An 18,071-nucleotide genomic window follows, 5' to 3' on the forward strand; every position below is an offset into this window, starting at 1 on the left:
GCTACTCTCACAGTCATGTGTTTGATTTTCAGCACAGTATGCTCTATACAGGCTGCAGATGAGAGGTCCCTAAGTGCTGCCATAGAGGTCTTCTGGTTTTTACACTTTACCCTGAGTTCCCTCAGCCCTTTCTGCTTTCTTTAGTGACTAGTCCCACTACTTCCACATTATCTCAGTGTTTTTTCTTTTTCTGTTCTTTTAGTCTCCCAACTCCTGTGTAACCAAATCTCCTTCATTTGAAATATGTAATTGTTTTTTATTTATCTGTCTAGGTCAGATCTGGTGCACAAAAGTTATTCTGAATAGTATAATAGAGAGGGGAGGGTATAGCTCAGTGGTAGAGGAGTGCTTAGTATACACAAGGTCCTGAGTTCAATCCCCAGTACCTCCATTAAATAAATAAATAAATATAGTTACCCCCCCCCCCAAATAAAGTAGAATAGGTAAATTGTGGTACAGACATACACTGGAATAGTATACTGGGAAATGAATCTAATATAATATTGAAGGAAGCAAATCACAACTGAATTCATACAAGAAGACTCCGTTCTACAAAGTTCAAACACTGGCAACATTAAACTATATTTTTTTATTGATGGATGCATAGGTGAAAAAACTAGAAAGAAAAGCAAAGAAATGATTATGGCAAAACCCTGGATAGTGGTTATCTCTTGTGAGGATGGATGAAGATGAGATCTGGATAAAGCATACTGGAGGTCTTGGAGTGTTGATGATGTTCTATTTCTTGATCTTTGAGGTTATGACACAGGTTTTTGCTTTGTAAATATTCTTTAAACTGCACATATGTGTTTTAGGTGCTCTTTTGTGCTTCTGATATATCTTGTAACTGAAAAACAAAAGAACACCATGATTGCCCTGGCTATGGGTCTGGAGGCCAGGCGGGAGGATGATAAGAAGGACTTACAGAGGTGAGGCAAGAGGGGTAAGAGAGAGGAGGAACTAAAAGAGTGAGTTTGAGTCCCCAGAAGCCAAGAATTGAGGCAGAGGCTGAGTAAGCATGAGATCTGTGCTGGGTGTCAGGGCCTTCTCCCCAGCCCCAAAGGAATCTGTCTACAGGTTTTTCATCTCCTCCTCTCTTTGTGCTAACACAGGGCCCCTGCCTGCTGGTCATATCCAGATGTGGGTGCACATATGAATCAATATAGACACAGTGACCATCCACTAGCAGAGAAGAGTAAATCCAGTGGGTAAGCAGAGTTGGTGAATGCATATGAGCTGAGCCCTGGGATGGACATACCTGAGACCAGATGGAAAAACTGGTTGGAGTCCTTGTAATCAACACAGAAAGGCTTTCTGTGGGAACTGGGGATTTCAGTGGGTGAAAGAGAACAGGCTGAATAGAGGAATGGAGCAGGTGGAAGCAGGGATGTAAGAGAGCAACTGGGAGGCAAGGGGTGGCAGGGAAGCCGACTGTGCCTCCATTTCCCTACCTTTCCCTAAAAGATGCAGTCAGCTTTGCAGGAACCTTCCTGGCCTTGCAGAGAGGGTTGATAGCATCATGCAGCAATTCCGGCAGCCAAGGGGTTAACCCTCAAGCCAGCTGCCTCAGGGGTAGTATGAAGAGGTAGGATCTGAGAAGAAGCAGTGCCTTGGCTCCATCCCCTCCAGTTGCCTTGATACCACTGTACACACCAGCTCTACTGCTGGGAACCTCCACAGAGCCCAGGCCGTGAGCTGCCAGTCTACTCTCCATTCATTGTCCTGAGTGGTTCCAGACCCCGGGCTCCTACAGCTTATTCTGGATTCCCATCCCCCACCCTAGGAGCAGTGGACTCCACTGACTGGTGCAGACAAGTCAAGTCCAGGCGCAGACAGACAGATCTGCAGTCTGACTGCTCCTTGGTCTCCTGGGTCGGCAGCGTGGGGCCACCTGCGCTCCCTGGACGCAGATTTGGCCTGGCCTCTCTGGGAATGCCATACTGAATGCATAGGGGCGTTGGGGCTGGGAAGAGGGTACCAGAGGTGAGGAGAAATCAGGGAGAGAAACCCAAGATCAACACCCTCGATCATAGGTCAGAAACAAGGGAGAAGAGGCGTCAGGGCTCAAGAGACGCAAGGCGTGGGGTCCCGGGCTCTGAATGTGGAAGTAGAGGACAGGCTACAAACCCCCTTTCTTCCTTCCAATCGCTGCCTCTTCGGGAGACCCCCTCCGCCCTCCCAGAGGCCCCGGCCCTCTACCCTCCCCCCTCCCAATTCTGCGCCCTCTGCGGATTGGTCCCCGGCCTGCCGGGGGGCGGGGCCCGAGGGCCCTGACGTCAACGGCCAAGGGGGGCGGTCGGCTAGGGGAGGGGGGGAGTGACGGGCCCCGGCTCAGCACCTCGGAGAGCTCCCTCCCCGGCCTTGTTTTGCTCCGGAATCGCCGCCGGGGGAGGGAGCCAGGGGGCCGGACAAAAGGCGCAGCGGCAGGAGGATGGCCGTGGAGGGGTCGAGGGGCCCCAGCGGGCAAAGGACCCAGCCGTGATCCGGCGGAGTGGGCCAGGGCGCCCGGTGGGGTGGGGGGCAGCTGGTGGCGGCGGCAGTGGCCACACACCTGGATGGAAGCGAGCTTTGTCCAGACCACCATGGCTCTGGGGTTGTCCTCCAAGAAAGCGTCTTCCCGCAATGTGGCCGTGGAGCGTAGGAACCTGATCACCGTGTGCAGGTGGGCGCCGCTGGCGGGCGGGGGTGGGGTGGTCAGGGAGAGACGTCGGAGCGGGCTGCGGAAACCTGGACTGAGCGCGCCCGCGGGAGGATGCAGCGCAGCCGCAGAGAAAAGGGAGGAAGAACAGGGTTAAGAGGAGCACGTCCACTATCCTCAGGCCCAGGCCTAGAGGGGGTTTGGAGGACTAGTCCCTACCTTTCTAGGCCAAGCCAGGCCTATCCCCAGCCTGGGGCCTGGGGGGTGAGGGGTGTTTAATTGGCACTGCAGTTTCCTGTGAGAACCAGGAAGTGACATTGTGTGTGAGGGGGAGGGGGAGGGGGGAAGGCTGGCTCTCTTGCTGGGGGCGGGAGATGGGTGGACAGAGAACTGATGGGATAGGGGGATGAACGCCCTCCAAGCAAACCCTCACTTCCACCTCTGTCAGCCTGGCCTCTCTGGGATGGGGCTTTCCTGGGAGATTTTCTGATGCTCAAATCCTGGAGCAGGGATGGTGCCCTCCTCCATCTCTGGGCAGCGGCAGCCTATGGCAGGGTCAACTGAGCGTGTGGGCAAAGCCCCTGAATCTGTCCAGTGAAGGGCGAGGAGCCCTGTTCCTGCCATGGAGAGGACTGAGGGCCTGACCGCAGAAGCCTGAGTCTCCTGGGCTCAAGGGGAGGAGATTGGGAGGGCAGAGCCATTGGTCCGAGGGTGGGGCTGTCGCAGTGTTAGGAAGACTTGCCTGCTTTTTTGGGGTCCAGGAAATGAAAATTCCCACTTCCCAGCCCTGCAGTGACTCACCTTGCCTGCTCTGCCTTGAAGCCAGGAATGGCCCAGTTGCTCAGCCCCGTCCCTCAGCCCCCACCTGCACTCATCTCTCAGCCTAGGAGCCCCAGTACCAGCTGCCTTCTCCACCTGCAACCTCCCCTCCCCCCACACCACTGGGAGCAGGGTGCTCCCAGTGCAGGACTCAGCTGTCTTCCCTTGTCAGCCCCACCTGCCTGCACACTGGCCTTGGCCCTTCTCCTTCCCCCAGGAATCAGTGCCCACCTGATGCCCTGGCTCCTGTCTCCTACCTCTCCTTCCAGGTTCCTGGGCACACATGCAACCATACTGCGTCTGTCTCACATCATTATATCCCTAGTGCCTAGCACAGTGCTGTTTCCATCAGACCTCTATAAAAATGCCTGGAATGTTATAGAATGAGTGAGTGAAGCAATGGCCTAGTGTAACTGCCTCCATCTTCACCCCCCTAAACCTGCTAGTGTGGTATGAAACAAAGATGGTCCTAGGTTCAAACTCTGACTTCCTCAGTTATTGGCTGTGCAATCTTGGGGAAGTCTCCTAACCACTCTGGGCCTTGGGTGCCTCATCATCCCCACTGTAGATGTAACAGCCACACCAAAGAATAGTAATGACATAATCCATGTAGGACCCTAGCCCAGTGCCTGGCACACAAAGATAGCCCCATCCTGATGACATCCTTCGTGTCCCTCTCCTCTCTCTTGACCTAGGTTCCTCTTCTTTCTCTTGCCTCTCTGGACAGCTGGGCCTCTTGAGTGTGTGGGGAAGGGGGAACTCCCCTCAGCCTGGGCTGGAGAAGCAGAGGTTCTGATGGACTGGAAGTGGACTGAGAGCTGGGGTGTGAGGGATAGAATTTGGGATGGGGGCAGATCGGGAGTATGACAAAGGCTCAGAAACCCCTCAGGCCCCTGCCGTCTCATCACTGTCATGTGGTTCACCTCCAGCTCCCAGAACAGTTCCCTTTAGCAGGCCGAGGGCTCCCCTGGGCCCTGGCTGCCCTGTCTCCATGGTAACCTGCAGCAGTCACTGCACCTCCTACCAGGGAACACACCATGGGGCTCCCGGGGGCGATGACCAGCTCTGCAGCACCCGAGGACAGATGGCAAATGGCTGCCACGCTGAAACCAGCCCCAGGCCCCCACTGAGGTCTGACCCAGATGACCAGAAGAAACCACAGGGGCGGGTTTTCTTCATAATGAAGCCCAAATAATGCCTGAAACACAGGCTCCTTCTGGTCATCCCATTAATGGCCGAGCTCCTCACCACACCTGCCCCATGGCCTGTACACGCACCTTCTTCCGGTCTTTCTTGGGATCTGAACCAAAATTTCCAGGTACTATTATTCCTGTTTGCAGCTGGGAAAATGGGCCTTGGAGAGATTAAATAACTTAGCCAAGGCCACACACAGGTACCACAAGGACACAGAATTTGAGTCTGCCTGGCTGCCTCCCCCAAGTGCAACCCTAGCACTGACCTGGCTCTGATCTCAGGCCAGACCAACTCTAAGTCCAAAGGGAAGGGAAGGGAGGTCCCTGGGCTCAGTTGTACCATTGGTCCAGGAGCCTCAGAGGCCAGTGCTTGAGGGCTGGAGCCTACAGAGTAGAGGACAGAGGGCAGAGGAGGCAGGGGCTGTTCGGGGACATGAGTAATCTTGACAGCCACCAGGAGGCCACAGATGTAGCAGAAAGAACAAGGGCTTGGAATTGGACAGACCTGTTTGACTCCTCACAAGCTCTGTGACTGAACAGACCAGTCAAGCTCTTGGACGCTCAGTTACCTTATCTGTAAAATGGGGATGACAATGATAAGAGCACTGCCTCCCAGGCTTCCATAAGGATGGACGAGGTAACACATGCAGAGTACAGTGCTTGCTATGTTACAGGGCTTGATGAGCTTAAGGGAGAAAGGACAGTTCCAAGCAGCCCCCATATCCCTGGATACTTCACCCCTGCTGTGCCACCTGCAATGGAGCAATAATGGGATGTTGGGAGCAACATCCTCATCCCTGCCCCACCCCACTGCAGCGATGGCAAGTGGAGATTGCAGGGTAGGAACTGCAGAGGGAGTCGAGGCTCCTAGCAAGATAGGAGAGAGGGACAGGGGCTGCTGGGCTCCAGTCCCTCAGCCTGACTGGCTTCCTTTGGCTTCCCTCTTTAAGAAGCCAGGTATCTGGGCCCCAAATCCCCCTTCTGAGATCTGCTGCCAATGCCCGCTCCCACCCAGTGTGTGTGTCAGACCCACCCACTGCACCTCCCCCGGCCCAGCTCTGCACCGCCTGGTTTTGGGCAGCTGGTGTGTGGGTGGCCAAACTAGGAAGGAAAAGGGGGATGGGGGGCATCCGTGTGCTGGGAGCCCACCTGGCTGCCCAGGCAAGCCCACGCTCCATGTGCTTGGTGCCAACTCACATGCCCTGGCACAGGTGAGCCCCCACCCCAACCCCAGAAGGGACTGGAGGTTGTTCCAGCATTAGCAGAAGACAGCTGGGAGCAGGGGCACAAAACAGCTCCTAACTCCTGGCTGACTGACACTTCTCTGACACATAGACAATGCAACCCCGAAGGATGGGCAGGGAGCAAGGGGCTCAGGGCCAGCCCCCAGGCTCTAGGTACCTCATCTTTCTACCTGTTGTTTCATCCCCTCTCATACCTTGTTCCTGAAGCTTCCTTTTTCTGCCTGTCACCTCTCCTGTCACCCACTTTGTCAATCCATCTCCCATCTGTTAACCTATCACTCCCATGTCACAGTCCCTCTATGGTCACTATTTTCTCTCCTCACCCTGTCCTCTTCTCCTCTTCCTCCCCAGCACATCTGTGTTCTCCACAACGTCTCCTCAGCCCCTCGCTCCCTCTCTGCCTGAAGCCCTTCCTTTACCACCATTGCTCTGTCTTCTCGCCTGACACTCCACTGCCCCTTCTCCCTGCCCCTCATCCAGGTTCTCTGTGAAAACGCTGCTGGAGAAGTACACGGCGGAGCCCATCGATGACTCATCCGAGGAGTTTGTGAATTTTGCGGCCATCTTAGAGCAGATCCTCAGCCACCGTTTCAAAGGTGGGCCCAGGTTCCTGTTTCCCGTTGCTCAGCCCTCCCAACTCCTAGCATTTAGCTTCCAGCCACCCTTCTCTGATCTACTCCTTGGCTTTCTGAACTCTATCATTGCCCACAAGCCCCATCAATGGGCATGCAGTTTCGTGCCAGCATGCCCCACGTGTACATGCATGTGTGTGCATGGCCACTTATACTTATGCATGTGTGTGCCCCATTACATGGGCCCTCTCCAAACTCCCTGGTCTTGTTGAGCCCCTTCCCTGCCCTGGCTCAGCCTGTGCCCCAGCAGGTCCTGTGAGCTGGTTCAGCTCAGACGGGCAGCGGGGCTTCTGGGACTATATCCGGCTGGCCTGCAGCAAAGTGCCCAACAACTGTGTGAGCAGCATCGAGAACATGGAGAACATCAGCACAGCCCGAGCCAAGGTGAGAGGCCTGCAGCAGGCAGGGCCAGGGCAGCTGCCCCCTGCTCTGGATACAGGGGGACTGCCTGCTCCTTGGTCCTCACCCCTGCCCACGGACACTGGGGAGAAGGGCCACAGGAGGTCCAGACCGAGTGGCGCACACATGAGTCCCTCTGGGGCAGCAAGTAAAGGGGAGTGTGCTTTCCAGGGCCGGGCATGGATTCGGGTGGCTCTGATGGAGAAACGCATGTCGGAATACATCACCACAGCCCTGCGGGACACCCGGACCACCAGGTCAGACCCCCTTAGTTAGCACAGACCTCAAATCCCAGTGTGCACGTTCACTGCCTAAACACACTTGATCCTTAAGTTCTTGCTGCAACCTTCAGAACCTGGACTACAACTCCCAGCATGCTCTGCTAGTTTCCCTCCCCTAGACTGTCCAGGGGGCAGCCGGGCCTGCAGTCCCAGAACATAACTTTAGCACCACCACCGCCTCTTCCAAGTCAAATTCACTATCCCCCATGACTCCCCAGCGCTAGTCTCATGCACAGTTGAACCCTAAGACACACACCTCTGGACAAACCTCAGTGGATCATTTTTCCTGTTGGCCTTGTTCCATGACCTACAACACACAGCCCCACCTGTTCCCCAAACAACAGCAGCAGTGTGTACCTGCTACCCATGGACTACAGAGTCCTATGGTGCAGAGCTTCAATCCCTGCACTGGGGTTTTGCAAAGAGGTTGGGTCTGGAAGACAGGGTCACAGGCAAGATGTGCCAGTGGGGAAGGTGTGTTTGAAATTGTCTGAGTACGGGGCGGGGGGGGGGGGGGAGGCATGTACCTGTCCCCTCCCTTCAAGTGGCCACACCAAGCTTGTGTTTTCACTGCATCTCTCTCCACTCTGTCCTCACATTTCAGAGTTCACATAGACATATTTTTGAGAATCTACTATATGCGAAGTGCTAATGATTAGGACATTGTTTTCTGATTTTGAGAATCTTGGTGACCCACTACTTGGTGGGAAAGGGGTAGTTCAGAGGGTGGAGGTCTGTTCTCAGGGGACCCACGTTCTAATAGGTGGGAGACACAAGTGCTATCCCCAGTGAGCCCCAGTCTGGGGTGGGGACAAGAGCCACAACTGGGGGCTGAGCAAGAGGCACCTTCCTCTAGGGAAGGTTTGTAAGCCAAAAGGGAAGCCCTGAGGGATGGTGCTCCCTTGACGAAGCCATACGAGAGTCCCTTCCCCCCTCTCCACAGACGTTTCTATGACTCAGGAGCCATCATGCTGCGGGAGGAAGCCACGGTCCTCACTGGGATGCTGATCGGACTGAGCGCCATTGACTTCAGGTGAGATCTGGGTGACGGTTGCTGTTTCTCTGTGAAAGTCCACACTCTTATCCCCTCATACCCGCCCCCAACCTGTGGTTGCTCTGCCCCCAGCTTCTGCCTAAAGGGCGAAGTGCTGGACGGGAAGACCCCCGTAGTCATCGATTATACGCCCTACCTGAAGTTCACCCAGAGGTGAGCAGCCAATTGTTGCGGTGGTTGCAGACAGACGACCGCCCTAAGGTGCGGGGATGGAGGGAGGCGGGCGGGCCGGGCGGCATCCTGGTCTCCCTGCCCAAGCGGGCTGGGGTTGGCATGGGCCGCGCGGGCGAGAAGCGCCGAAAGGTGCCCACTGCTCCTTCCCTCAAGCTACGACTACCTGACGGACGAGGAGGAGCGGCACAGCGCTGAGAGCAGCACGAGCGAGGACAACTCGCCCGAGCACCCATACCTGCCGCTCGTTACCGACGAGGACAGCTGGTACAGCAAATGGCACAAGATGGAACAGAAGTTCCGCATCGTCTACGCGCAGAAGGTGTGCGGTGCGCGGCGGGGGTGGCTGGAGCCCGGCGGAGGGCGGGGCGGGGCGGTCGCTGGGACCCCCTCGTCCCGCCGCCCGGGCTGAGCCGGCGCCCCACAGGGCTACCTGGAGGAGCTGGTGCGTCTGCGCGAGTCGCAGCTGAAGGACCTGGAGGCGGAGAACCGGCGGCTGCAGCTGCAGCTGGAGGAGGCAACGGCGCAGAATCAGCGCGAGAAGCGGGAGCTGGAAGGCGTGATCCTGGAGCTGCAGGAGCAGCTGTGAGCGCAGCCGCCACCCTGAGCCCCGGCCCCAGCCACCCCGACCACATCAACCCAAAGAACCCCCATCATCGCCCCCATTGACTCTAACATCACCTTATCCGATACCAACCGCCAGCATCAAACCACTTAACCCGTCACCTCCACCTGAGATCCCCTCAGTGACCTAACATTATCCTCCGCATAAGACCCCCAAACTGGCTCCGCACTTGACCTTCAATTACCCAGCATCAGCTAGAATGGCCATTGAATATTACTCCTGAGACTCCAACACTACCAAGGACCGCAACATTACTCATAAGGACCTCTAATGTTACTCAACGACTTTCAACATGATTGCATTACTTCCGTTCAACACCCCTCTGATCAGCAATGTAGGCCCACTGACCATTCTCACTCACCGTGACCCCTGACCTCATTCCTACCCACCCCTCTAACAGTTCCCCTCTAAACCTTTTCATCACTCTTACGACCTACCAGCATGATCCCCCAAGACATCCCATTACTTTTCACGATTGCCACCCTACTCCCCACCCACCCGCCTCTCACCCTGACTCCCACAACACCCCATATCCCCCCAATCCCCAGCCTGAGTGCACTAATTCTTGTCACCTCTGACCCCCAGTACCCTCCACTGACTCCAGGATATGCCCCACTGGTCCTCAACATTCAGACTGCTACCCAGGTTTCAATCTTCCCCCCTCCCTCCACCTGTTGCTGAGCCCCTCTTCCCCACTTCTGCTCCCCCTCCCAGCCAGGCCTGACCCCCACCTCCCCATCCCAGGACAGGTCTGATCCCCGGTGACCACGGCCCCCTGGCCCAGGGTTCCAAGGATCTCACCACACGCCTGGTCAACCAATGGCCGTCACTGGGAACACTGAATGGGGCCGAGGGTGCCAACAACCCCAAGCTCTACCGGAGGTAAGCCTCAGCCATGCTTGGCTTGGGCCTGACTGCCAGTCCCTTCTGGGGAAGAGGGACTCTGGGGGCTGCAGGCCTCTGCCTGCACACCAGCTCTCTGCTTTGCCACAGACACAGTTTCATGAGTACGGAGCCGCTGTCAGCTGAAGCCAGTCTGAGTTCGGACTCCCAGCGCCTGGGAGAGGGCAAGCGGGACGAGGAGCCCTGGGGCCCCCTCGGTGAGCCCCCCCATCCAGCACGTAGCACCTGTCCAGGAAGGGCTGAGGCCAGGCCTTGGGGCTTGTAGTCAGGCCCTGGCCACTTCCCTCATTCATTCAGCCCTTCCATAGAGCTTAGCACAGCAATTAGGAGCTTGGTCTGGTGGGTGTCAGGCAGACCCTGATGCAAATCCCAGCCGCGCCTCCTCTGGTTGTGTGAGCTTGGTCAATGACTTCAACTTGCTGAGCCCTTCTCATCTGTAAAATGGGGGTGTTGATTAAAATAATCACCAGTGTTGGCCTACAGTGAGGGCTCAATGGCTTTTTGGTATTGTGACATCCTCAAGGGGCTCACAAGTTCTCGGGAGTTCTTCGCCTAACTAATTTGCTCTTATCTCCTGCACTCTGTGAACCTGTCACCTGACCATTGTTTCCCCCTTTTCTTTGGCTGCCAGGAAGCTCAGAGCCAAATTAGTGGCTCTCTTCAAGCGAATGTCCAGGACTTCAACGCATGCATTTTGTGTTGCCCTCCCCCTGGCTTCACCTTGGTTTCCCACCTTAGTTTTCCCGGTGCCTGGACTTCCTGTCTTTTCTTTCTAAAAACCACACTGCAATGGATGACCCTAGATCTTCTTTGAGACAAGGCAGGCTATGGACATGGAACCCCGCCACACTGTTTGTGATTGTCTGTTTGTCTGTCTCCCCGCCAGACTGTGAGCTCCGTGAGGGCAGGGACCGTGTCTCGTCCGTTCTCTGTATCCCCCGTGCTTGGAACGGAACAAGTGCTCACTGTGTGTTTAATAAATGGACAAAGAGAGAGGATGAACCTCAGGGGGAGACAGAGACATAAACTGACGATTACAATACAGTGTCCCCAGCACTGTGCATGGCATAGTGCTTATTAAGGTTTAATTGAAAAAGGCAAACGCTCCAGAAATGAGGAAGGGCTCCTGGCGGGTGACCTGGGGGCTGGCTGTTCTTTCACTTCCTGCACCTGTGCACACCCCACCCACACGCAGACTGGTTGGCCCAGCCTCACCTGCCCTCTCTCCCCAGGGAAGGACCCCACGCCCTCCATGCTGGGCCTCTGCGGCTCCCTGGCCTCCATCCCCAGCTGCAAGTCCCTGGCGAGCTTCAAATCCAACGAGTGCCTGGTGAGCGACAGTCCTGAGGGCAGCCCGGCACTGAGCCCCAGCTGAGGAGCGGCGTGGGCAGTGCCAGCGCCACCTGCCAGGGGCACAGACACAGAGGCCCCCAACCCAGGCCAGCCTCCCAGAGAGTGCTGCCCACTCAGCCAGGGGTCTTGCGGGAAAGACACCCTTTGCTTCTAGCCCAGTTTAGCTTCCTGCCCAAGGAGGCAGGAGCTGTAGAGGGAGGCTGGTCAGGCCAGGAGACAGGGGCACTGAGGCCACAGGAAGCCCTTGGGGAAGCTTCTGGCAACCCTGATGTCTGGCTAGCTCCCTACCAGACTCTCCCCTGCTCATGTCCCCCACCCTCCTCAGGACCTGGTGGCCCAGCCTCAGCATCCTCACCTCCCATGCCTCTCCTGTCTGTCCCTGTGTACCCCCTGGAGTCCCTCCCTCCTCAGCTCCCAGGACGGGGGCTTCAAGGGGATCAGGCAAATAAAAACCAGAGGACTGAGGGCAGCCTTGTCTGTGGGGGGCTGGGACAGGGCTCTGTCCTGAGGTCGGCGGAATGTGGTGAGGCCAGTGCTGGGCCCACAACAAAAATGATGCTGGACCAGATAGAATCAGTGTGCACCCCTTGTCAGACCTGTCAGAGTAACTCAGAATTGGGTGGATTTTGAATGAAGTGTCTTAAATAATAGTCAGCCTAGGGCAAGACCAAAACATGCAAGGACCCCATAAACCCAACACCTTTCAGTAACTCGTTTACCCCAGGCAGAGAAGACTGAAGGTCCTGGGAGGCAGGATGGTGAAGGCGATCCCTGGCAGGACCCCATTTCCCTTCCATCCTCCTGAGCAATTCAGGTTTACCTAAAGGTCCAGATCCTTCCATCAGGCCAAAGCCTGGCAGTGAAGCCACCCTCCCTCCTGGGTTGCCAGTTCAAGTGTGCCCTCAGGGAGAGGTCTCACCTCCCTCAACTCCTGGTCCCGACCCCAACCCGACTCTCACTAAGTTGGGTCTTCTACATGGGTGTCACCTGGGCAGCCACAGCCGGCCTCAAGGTCCCTTCCGGGCCTCTTTGGTGCAAATCACTCACCAGGTCCTGCTTTCCCCACCCACCCCAGACATCTCCCCGCAGTCACAGGCACTGGAGAACAGTTTATCATCTCTAGACTCAAGGAATTAACAGGAGTGGGTGCAGACTATGCCAGGCACAGGGTCTTGTGGCTCCTGGGGGCAAGGCCCAGCTACAGCAACATACAGGTAAATTGTGTGGGGGGGGGGCAGTAGTTAGCAGATTTGGTCTTGAACTTGGGGGGAAGGAATGATGATTCTTGGGGCTGGGGAGCAGCAGGAAAAAAGTGGTCTGAGGAGGGTGGGTAGGGCCCAGAGGGGCAGCCCCCTCCCCCGGGGCTCAGAGTTGAAAGGAAAGAGAAAGGAGGCCCCTCCCCGCAGTGCTGAGGAAAAGGCACTTGGCTCAGTCTCCTCCTGCCCCACCACCATCCACGGAAGAGAAGGGGTCCTTGTTTCCTTCTCCTTTCAGGGGCCCAGAGGCTGTTCCTGGTTGAGCCTCTGGAAGAAGCTTTTGCCGAACTCATAGGTGCTGATCATGATGGCACAGGAGGGGGCAGCCTTGATGATCCTCGGGAGGAAGCCTGGGGAGTGGGGAGGAGGCTGAGGTCAGGGGGTGGTCCTGTCCCCCAACCCCACCATGCTGCCAGGGCATGAACACAGACACTCACCTGCAAAGAGTCCCCTGGTGCCTGACTCGGCTTGGATCCTCCGCAGCAGCAGCCAGGTGGAGTCAGTGTGCGGGGGCATCACTACAAATCGAGGCCCCGCCCAGTAAGACCCCTGCTCGGATCTGCTTGCCCAGGGCCCACACCAGCCAGGGCCCCTCACCTCTCACTGTCTCCATGGCTCCCAGTGCAACCTGGCGTTGAGTCTTCACCACATCGAAGGGTAGAGTTAGGGTGGCCGCCACCTGGTGGGGTGAGGAGAGGGCTTTGCCTCCACTCCCAGGACCCCCATCCCTTGCATCCAGCCATGGTCAGCCAGCCGTAGCTGGGGCGGGGGTGATCATACTCCCTGACTGCAGGTAAAAACTCTTCTCCAGAGGGTCTCCAACAACCCCTCAGGTCCCCCCCAGGGACATCTCCACTGGTCTCACTCCCAGCCCGGTCAACTCACCATCCCTGAGATGCCGCCAGCCACAAAGCTGATGCCCACGGAGGTCTGGTCCTTTGGCCTGAGCCCACTCAGCCAGCTCTTCACCAGCTCATAATTGAACCAGTACAGGGCTTGGGGGCACAGGGGTCCACTTGTTAGAGATGGGGAGGGCCATGGGGTGGGCCCGAGACTGCTCATCTTCCATGGGCCAACATCACAAACACTCCCTCCCAGTTATGAGATCTGCCTGCTACGTGCCAGTTTCTGTAATGGGTCCTCTGCAGGAATTATCTCGTGAAAACCTGGGTGAACGTGCTGCCTGCCGGGGTCCATTTCACAGATGAAATATTCCACGTTCAGAGAAGTTACGTGACTACTGGTGCTTACCTGAGAAGGGCACATCCCGAAGGGCAGTGGGACCCCAGCCCAGCCACAGCGAGCGCCAGCCGCCCTGAGCCACAGCAGCTCGGAAACAGGTGCCCAGCTCCCGGTACGACAGATGCCGAGCCTGCAGCTTTGTCCGCACCAGCTCCAGGGGACTGATCACAGTCACCGTGCCCACTGGGGGAAGCAGTTGGGAGGGGTCAGCTCACAGGTCCCAGTGGCAGCCTGCCCAGTGTCTGGGGACCTAGGACATCCCCCCACCCCAGGCTGGCAGAGATTGGGACTAGGAGTCAGGACCGCGCTCTGGCATAGGTGGGATCAGAGGGAGATCACGGCCTAGGACTGTGCTCACGGCGGGCCAATGCACCGGCCACCATAGGTGCATAGAGGTCAGAGGTCAGAGCTTGACCACACAGGAAGGCCTTGAGTTGGTCATAGGCGGTGAAGTAGATGGCAGTCGCTGGTACAGTCATCACCCTGGGGATGTGAACAGGTTAGCCAAGACTCCCCCGAATTCCCCAACCTCCCAAGCTTCCCCTTCCCCACCCAGCCAGCCAACAGGGGAGCAAGGGATCAGTGGGGTAACCAGGGAAAAGCAATACAAAGAACTAGGGTCCTCACAGGGTGGCTGGGAGGCCACTCCACAGGGTCCTGGTGCCCTCATGTCTCACAATCTTCACAAAGGCATCCTGGCCAAGCAGACACCAGCCGAGGAGGAGGAAGGATGAACATGAACAAGGCCTGTGACGGGGCTGGTCCAAGCTGGGCCCTAGCTTGGTACCCTCACTTTTACCCAGTAGCCCCTCAGGCCTCCACACGTGTAATTCCCTATTCAGCTCCAAATGGACTCCTATTTACCCTTCAAAACCCTCATGGAGGCCCACCTCCTGAGTAGCCCTTCCCAAACTAAACTGGCCATCCCTACAGGCTTTACACTGCCTGTTCCTTCCTGGTCTGCTGTCCCACCAATCTGAATCTCTAGGAATGTCTACAGACCCAGCTAAGGGCACAGCTGCTCCTCACCATGGTGCCAGTGAAGCGAGTCGGGTCCTGAAACCAGGTGGCACAGCGGGCACCATTTGGGCACAGATACAGGGGCTCTAGGACACCACTGCAGTACAGGAGGCACTTCCCTGTGGATTGGAGAGAGGAGGGCACTGGGGAAGGGAAGGGGGCATTAGGATGGAAGGGCTCCAGCAGAGGCTGGAGTCCCTGGGTGGACATTCTTATGCAAGACAGAGGACTGGCTGAAATGATCTAGAAGCTTACCCTGGGGAGACTAGGACACTCCCTCCCCTGACTCTCAGGTTCCCCATGGCTTGGGGCACTCACATTTGGTGTAGGAGAGGCTCCAGAGTCTGGCGGGAGGCGTTAGATCTAAAACACAAGGCAGAGAGAGAGTAATAGCTCAGTAGCAGAGTGCATGCTTAGCACACACAAATTCCTGGGTTCTCTCCCCGGTACCGCCATTTAAATTAAAAACAAAAACAAAAACACAAAGCAGCACCTCAAGTTAGGAAGACCCCCAACTGCCCAGGAGCCCCATCTCTAGGAGACCCCTGGCACCACCCTCTATTGGTTCCAGGGTCAGGCACTTACCACGGGCTACCGAGGGGCGCTGAGACTGCAAGCGGACCTTCACCACGTCCAGAGGGGTCACTGGGGGAGGAGGGCAGTCTGAAGGTGCCTTTCAGGACCCCACCCCTGACCCCTCCTCTGGGGCCAAGTCACCTCCAATCTCTGGCCTGCCCCAGTCTCTGGCTGCCCTCACCCCACCTCCCCAGGTCTTACTGAAGAGGGAGGTGACCACAGCCCCAGCGCCCGAGGCCACCATTTGTTGGAGGGGGCTAATGCCCTCAGGGTCCTGGTCAGCCATCTTGTAGCTTCAGTTCTGAAAAACAAGGTCATTCAATTGGCAATTCAACCCACAAAACAGGAGTCAGGGCCAGGGCGAGGGGAAGATATGAGGCGGGGCACGGGGAGTAGGGGGGAACACCACCCACACCCTCATCCCATTCACTCGTTGAGTACGAGTTTCACTCAACCACCTTTTAAAGTAATTACTGTCAGCTCCACTTTGCCATTGGGACACCGATGCTCACAGAGGTGAGGTGACCTGCCAGAGGTCACTCTGGGAATAGGAAGGAAACTGGGATAGTTATCCATCGGTTAGTGGGTAATGATGGCCCAACGCCATTCCTCACCCTCACCAGAGGGGATTACTGTGGACCTCTTCAGTGCAGGCGCCCGGTTTGGCCCCGGGGACCCAAAGATCAAACGTATGAGCCGCCCTCCTTCGCCCCCTACTCCAGCACTCAGCCTCGAGGCGTGCGCATGGGAGCCTCGAGTCCCGAGCGTGGAGAGATGGGGCTGGGCAGTGAGGGAAAGGTAAAAAATCTAAGAGCGGGGAAGGGTTCGTCCGTTTTTTGGGGCCTGCTGGAGGGTGTGCTCGGCCCTTCCCCGCACCCGTCCTCCCGAGGCCGGAAGAGCCAGGCCCCGGGCCTGGGTGGGAAGGACAATCTCTCTGCTTTCTCTACCCCAAAATACAGTCCCTGGGTCGGCTGAAAGGGTAGGAAGTAGGAATGGAGAGAGAAGATCGCTCCTCGCCCATCGGCGACACTCTGTCCCGACCCCACGCTCGGGGAGCGCCCGGTGGGAACTAGGTCGGTCCGCGACAACCGGCCCCTAGCCCAGCCCCGGCTCAGGCTCCCCGGGATCCCCAGAAACAGCCACTCCCGGTCCCTGGCTCAGCCCCGCCCACCTGGCTCTAGGCCGGTGCTCGCGCGGCGCGGTGCCCGGGGCCGGGCGGGCCCATGGCGGCTACGCGGCCGGTGCGGGGTCCGCGCGCGCTCACAGGGCACCAGGGCCGACTCGGAAAGCAGAGAGCCCGCCCCGCCCCCGGACTGCACAGCGAGGCCCCGCCCCCTGCGGGCCGACCGGCCACAAGCCCGGAGTTACGCCCGCCCTCCCGCTCGCGGCCGCCGGTGCCCCGCCTGGCCCGCCCGCCAAGGTCGCAGGTCTCCACGCTGCGCGTGACCTGGCGGCAACACCGCACTTGGTGACGTATTGTCACCAATGCCACCCCGCCAGTACCCTGGCCAAGCGCTGCTCCCGCGAACTTTGCAGAAGAGCGTGGGTAACGCACTCTCCCCATCTTCCTCATTTGTGCAGCTGTGGGAATTTGAATCAATTCTTTCAAGGCTGCGGGGTAATCAGATTGTGATGACAAACATTTACCCACCGGGCTCTTTGCTGAGGTTTTACAACTTCACGGCGACAAGATCTTCCCCATTTAACAGACAGTCCACCAAGCCTGCAGCTCCCAAACCACTTGGGAAACTGCCGGGCACCCTGCGGGTTTGGGCAATGGAGTTCCACAAATTGTAACCGGAGCCAGACAAGCTGGACAGAGAGGAAAGACTGGCCTGGGATCCCGGAGACTCGGGTTCAATCTGGGCTTCGTCCCACTTCCGTGTGACTCTGGGCAAGTTACAACACCGCTCTGGACCTTGGATTTCTCTGCACTGAGGATCGAGTAGGGGAGAAGGAGACCGACATTTCTGTGTTGGTTACTCTTACAGAACCTATTTCTTCTAAGTCTCAAAACATTTTAGAAGTAGTTTATTATTAACCCCAATTTCCAGAAGACAAAACTGAGGGTAGGAGTTAAGAACTCGAAATTCGAACCAGGCAGGTACCTTTTCCCCTGCACCAGGTTGCCTCTCCGAGCGACAGGTGGGCTTAAATCCTGCAATGACGTCTCTGATCCCTCTTCACAGAGGGATGCATTTCTTTCCTCGGCCAGTCCTGCACCCGAGACCCCCACCACCTGCCTCGCCTTTAAAACTATCGTGCGGTCAATAATAATTTGTCCAAAAAAAAAAAAAAAAAACCCCACTGTGTATGAGTCTGCGCCTTTAAGAAGAGTAGGCCGTGGCTTTGACGTCACTAATTTCCCCGCCCCTCACGCCCAGAATGGTCGCGCCGGGGCCCGGAGTCTCCCAGCCAGCCGGTGCACGCCGGATTAGCACGTGGATTCCAAGGGGCCAACCATGCGCTTTCCCTGAGAAACGGCTTTGCAGCTCGCCACTGCTCAGAAGCCCGAAATGAGGAGTGGGCAGAGAGTGTAACTTGTGATCAGTGAAGTGCGGCCGGTCCAAAGGGCCCGAGAGAAGGCGTCCTTTACATTCCCCTCCCATACCAACTAAATTCTGAAATGACACTAAATCTTTTTACAAACTATCAGTTAAGGCGA

At 57.0% G+C, this 18,071-nt stretch overlaps 2 protein-coding genes across 9 annotated transcripts; one reads left to right on the forward strand and one right to left on the reverse strand.

Annotated features, from left to right (window-relative positions):
• Positions 1–2,371: 2,371 nt before the first annotated feature.
• RUNDC3A (RUN domain containing 3A) lies at positions 2,372–11,776 on the forward strand. 5 transcript variants are annotated; one of them, XM_031468636.1, is made up of 11 exons: positions 2,372–2,662; positions 6,375–6,490; positions 6,777–6,910; positions 7,097–7,182; positions 8,150–8,239; positions 8,333–8,413; positions 8,588–8,753; positions 8,859–9,016; positions 9,801–9,938; positions 10,050–10,156; positions 11,192–11,776. In XM_031468636.1, exons 1-11 carry the CDS (start codon positions 2,556–2,558, stop codon positions 11,332–11,334), a joined length of 1,326 nt encoding a protein of 441 aa, XP_031324496.1. In that variant the 5' UTR covers positions 2,372–2,555; the 3' UTR covers positions 11,335–11,776. The 5 variants fall into 5 exon arrangements, with proteins under 5 accessions (XP_031324496.1, XP_031324494.1, XP_031324495.1 ...); XM_031468634.2 differs by having other exon boundaries at positions 2,472–2,662; positions 6,762–6,910; XM_031468635.2 differs by having other exon boundaries at positions 2,472–2,662; positions 6,774–6,910.
• Positions 11,777–12,408: 632 nt separating this feature from the next.
• On the reverse strand, positions 12,409–17,293 carry SLC25A39 (solute carrier family 25 member 39). 4 transcript variants are annotated; one of them, XM_031468640.2, is made up of 13 exons: positions 16,578–16,677; positions 15,865–15,947; positions 15,608–15,707; positions 15,416–15,475; positions 15,149–15,193; positions 14,840–14,973; positions 14,438–14,505; positions 14,169–14,293; positions 13,820–13,993; positions 13,454–13,563; positions 13,166–13,247; positions 13,006–13,086; positions 12,409–12,918 (listed from the first exon to the last, which is right to left on the reverse strand). In XM_031468640.2, exons 3-13 carry the CDS (start codon positions 15,690–15,692, stop codon positions 12,803–12,805), a joined length of 1,080 nt encoding a protein of 359 aa, XP_031324500.1. In that variant the 5' UTR covers positions 15,693–15,707; positions 15,865–15,947; positions 16,578–16,677; the 3' UTR covers positions 12,409–12,802. The 4 variants fall into 4 exon arrangements, with proteins under 4 accessions (XP_031324500.1, XP_010984757.1, XP_031324501.1 ...); XM_010986455.3 differs by lacking the exons at positions 15,865–15,947; positions 16,578–16,677 and adding an exon at positions 17,058–17,293; XM_031468641.2 differs by lacking the exon at positions 15,865–15,947 and having other exon boundaries at positions 14,840–14,949; positions 16,578–16,711.
• Positions 17,294–18,071: the final 778 nt, after the last annotated feature.

The sequence above is a fragment of the Camelus dromedarius genome, chromosome 16 (assembly GCF_036321535.1).
Source record: "Camelus dromedarius isolate mCamDro1 chromosome 16, mCamDro1.pat, whole genome shotgun sequence".
In the NCBI taxonomy this organism is placed as follows: Eukaryota; Metazoa; Chordata; class Mammalia; order Artiodactyla; family Camelidae; genus Camelus; species Camelus dromedarius.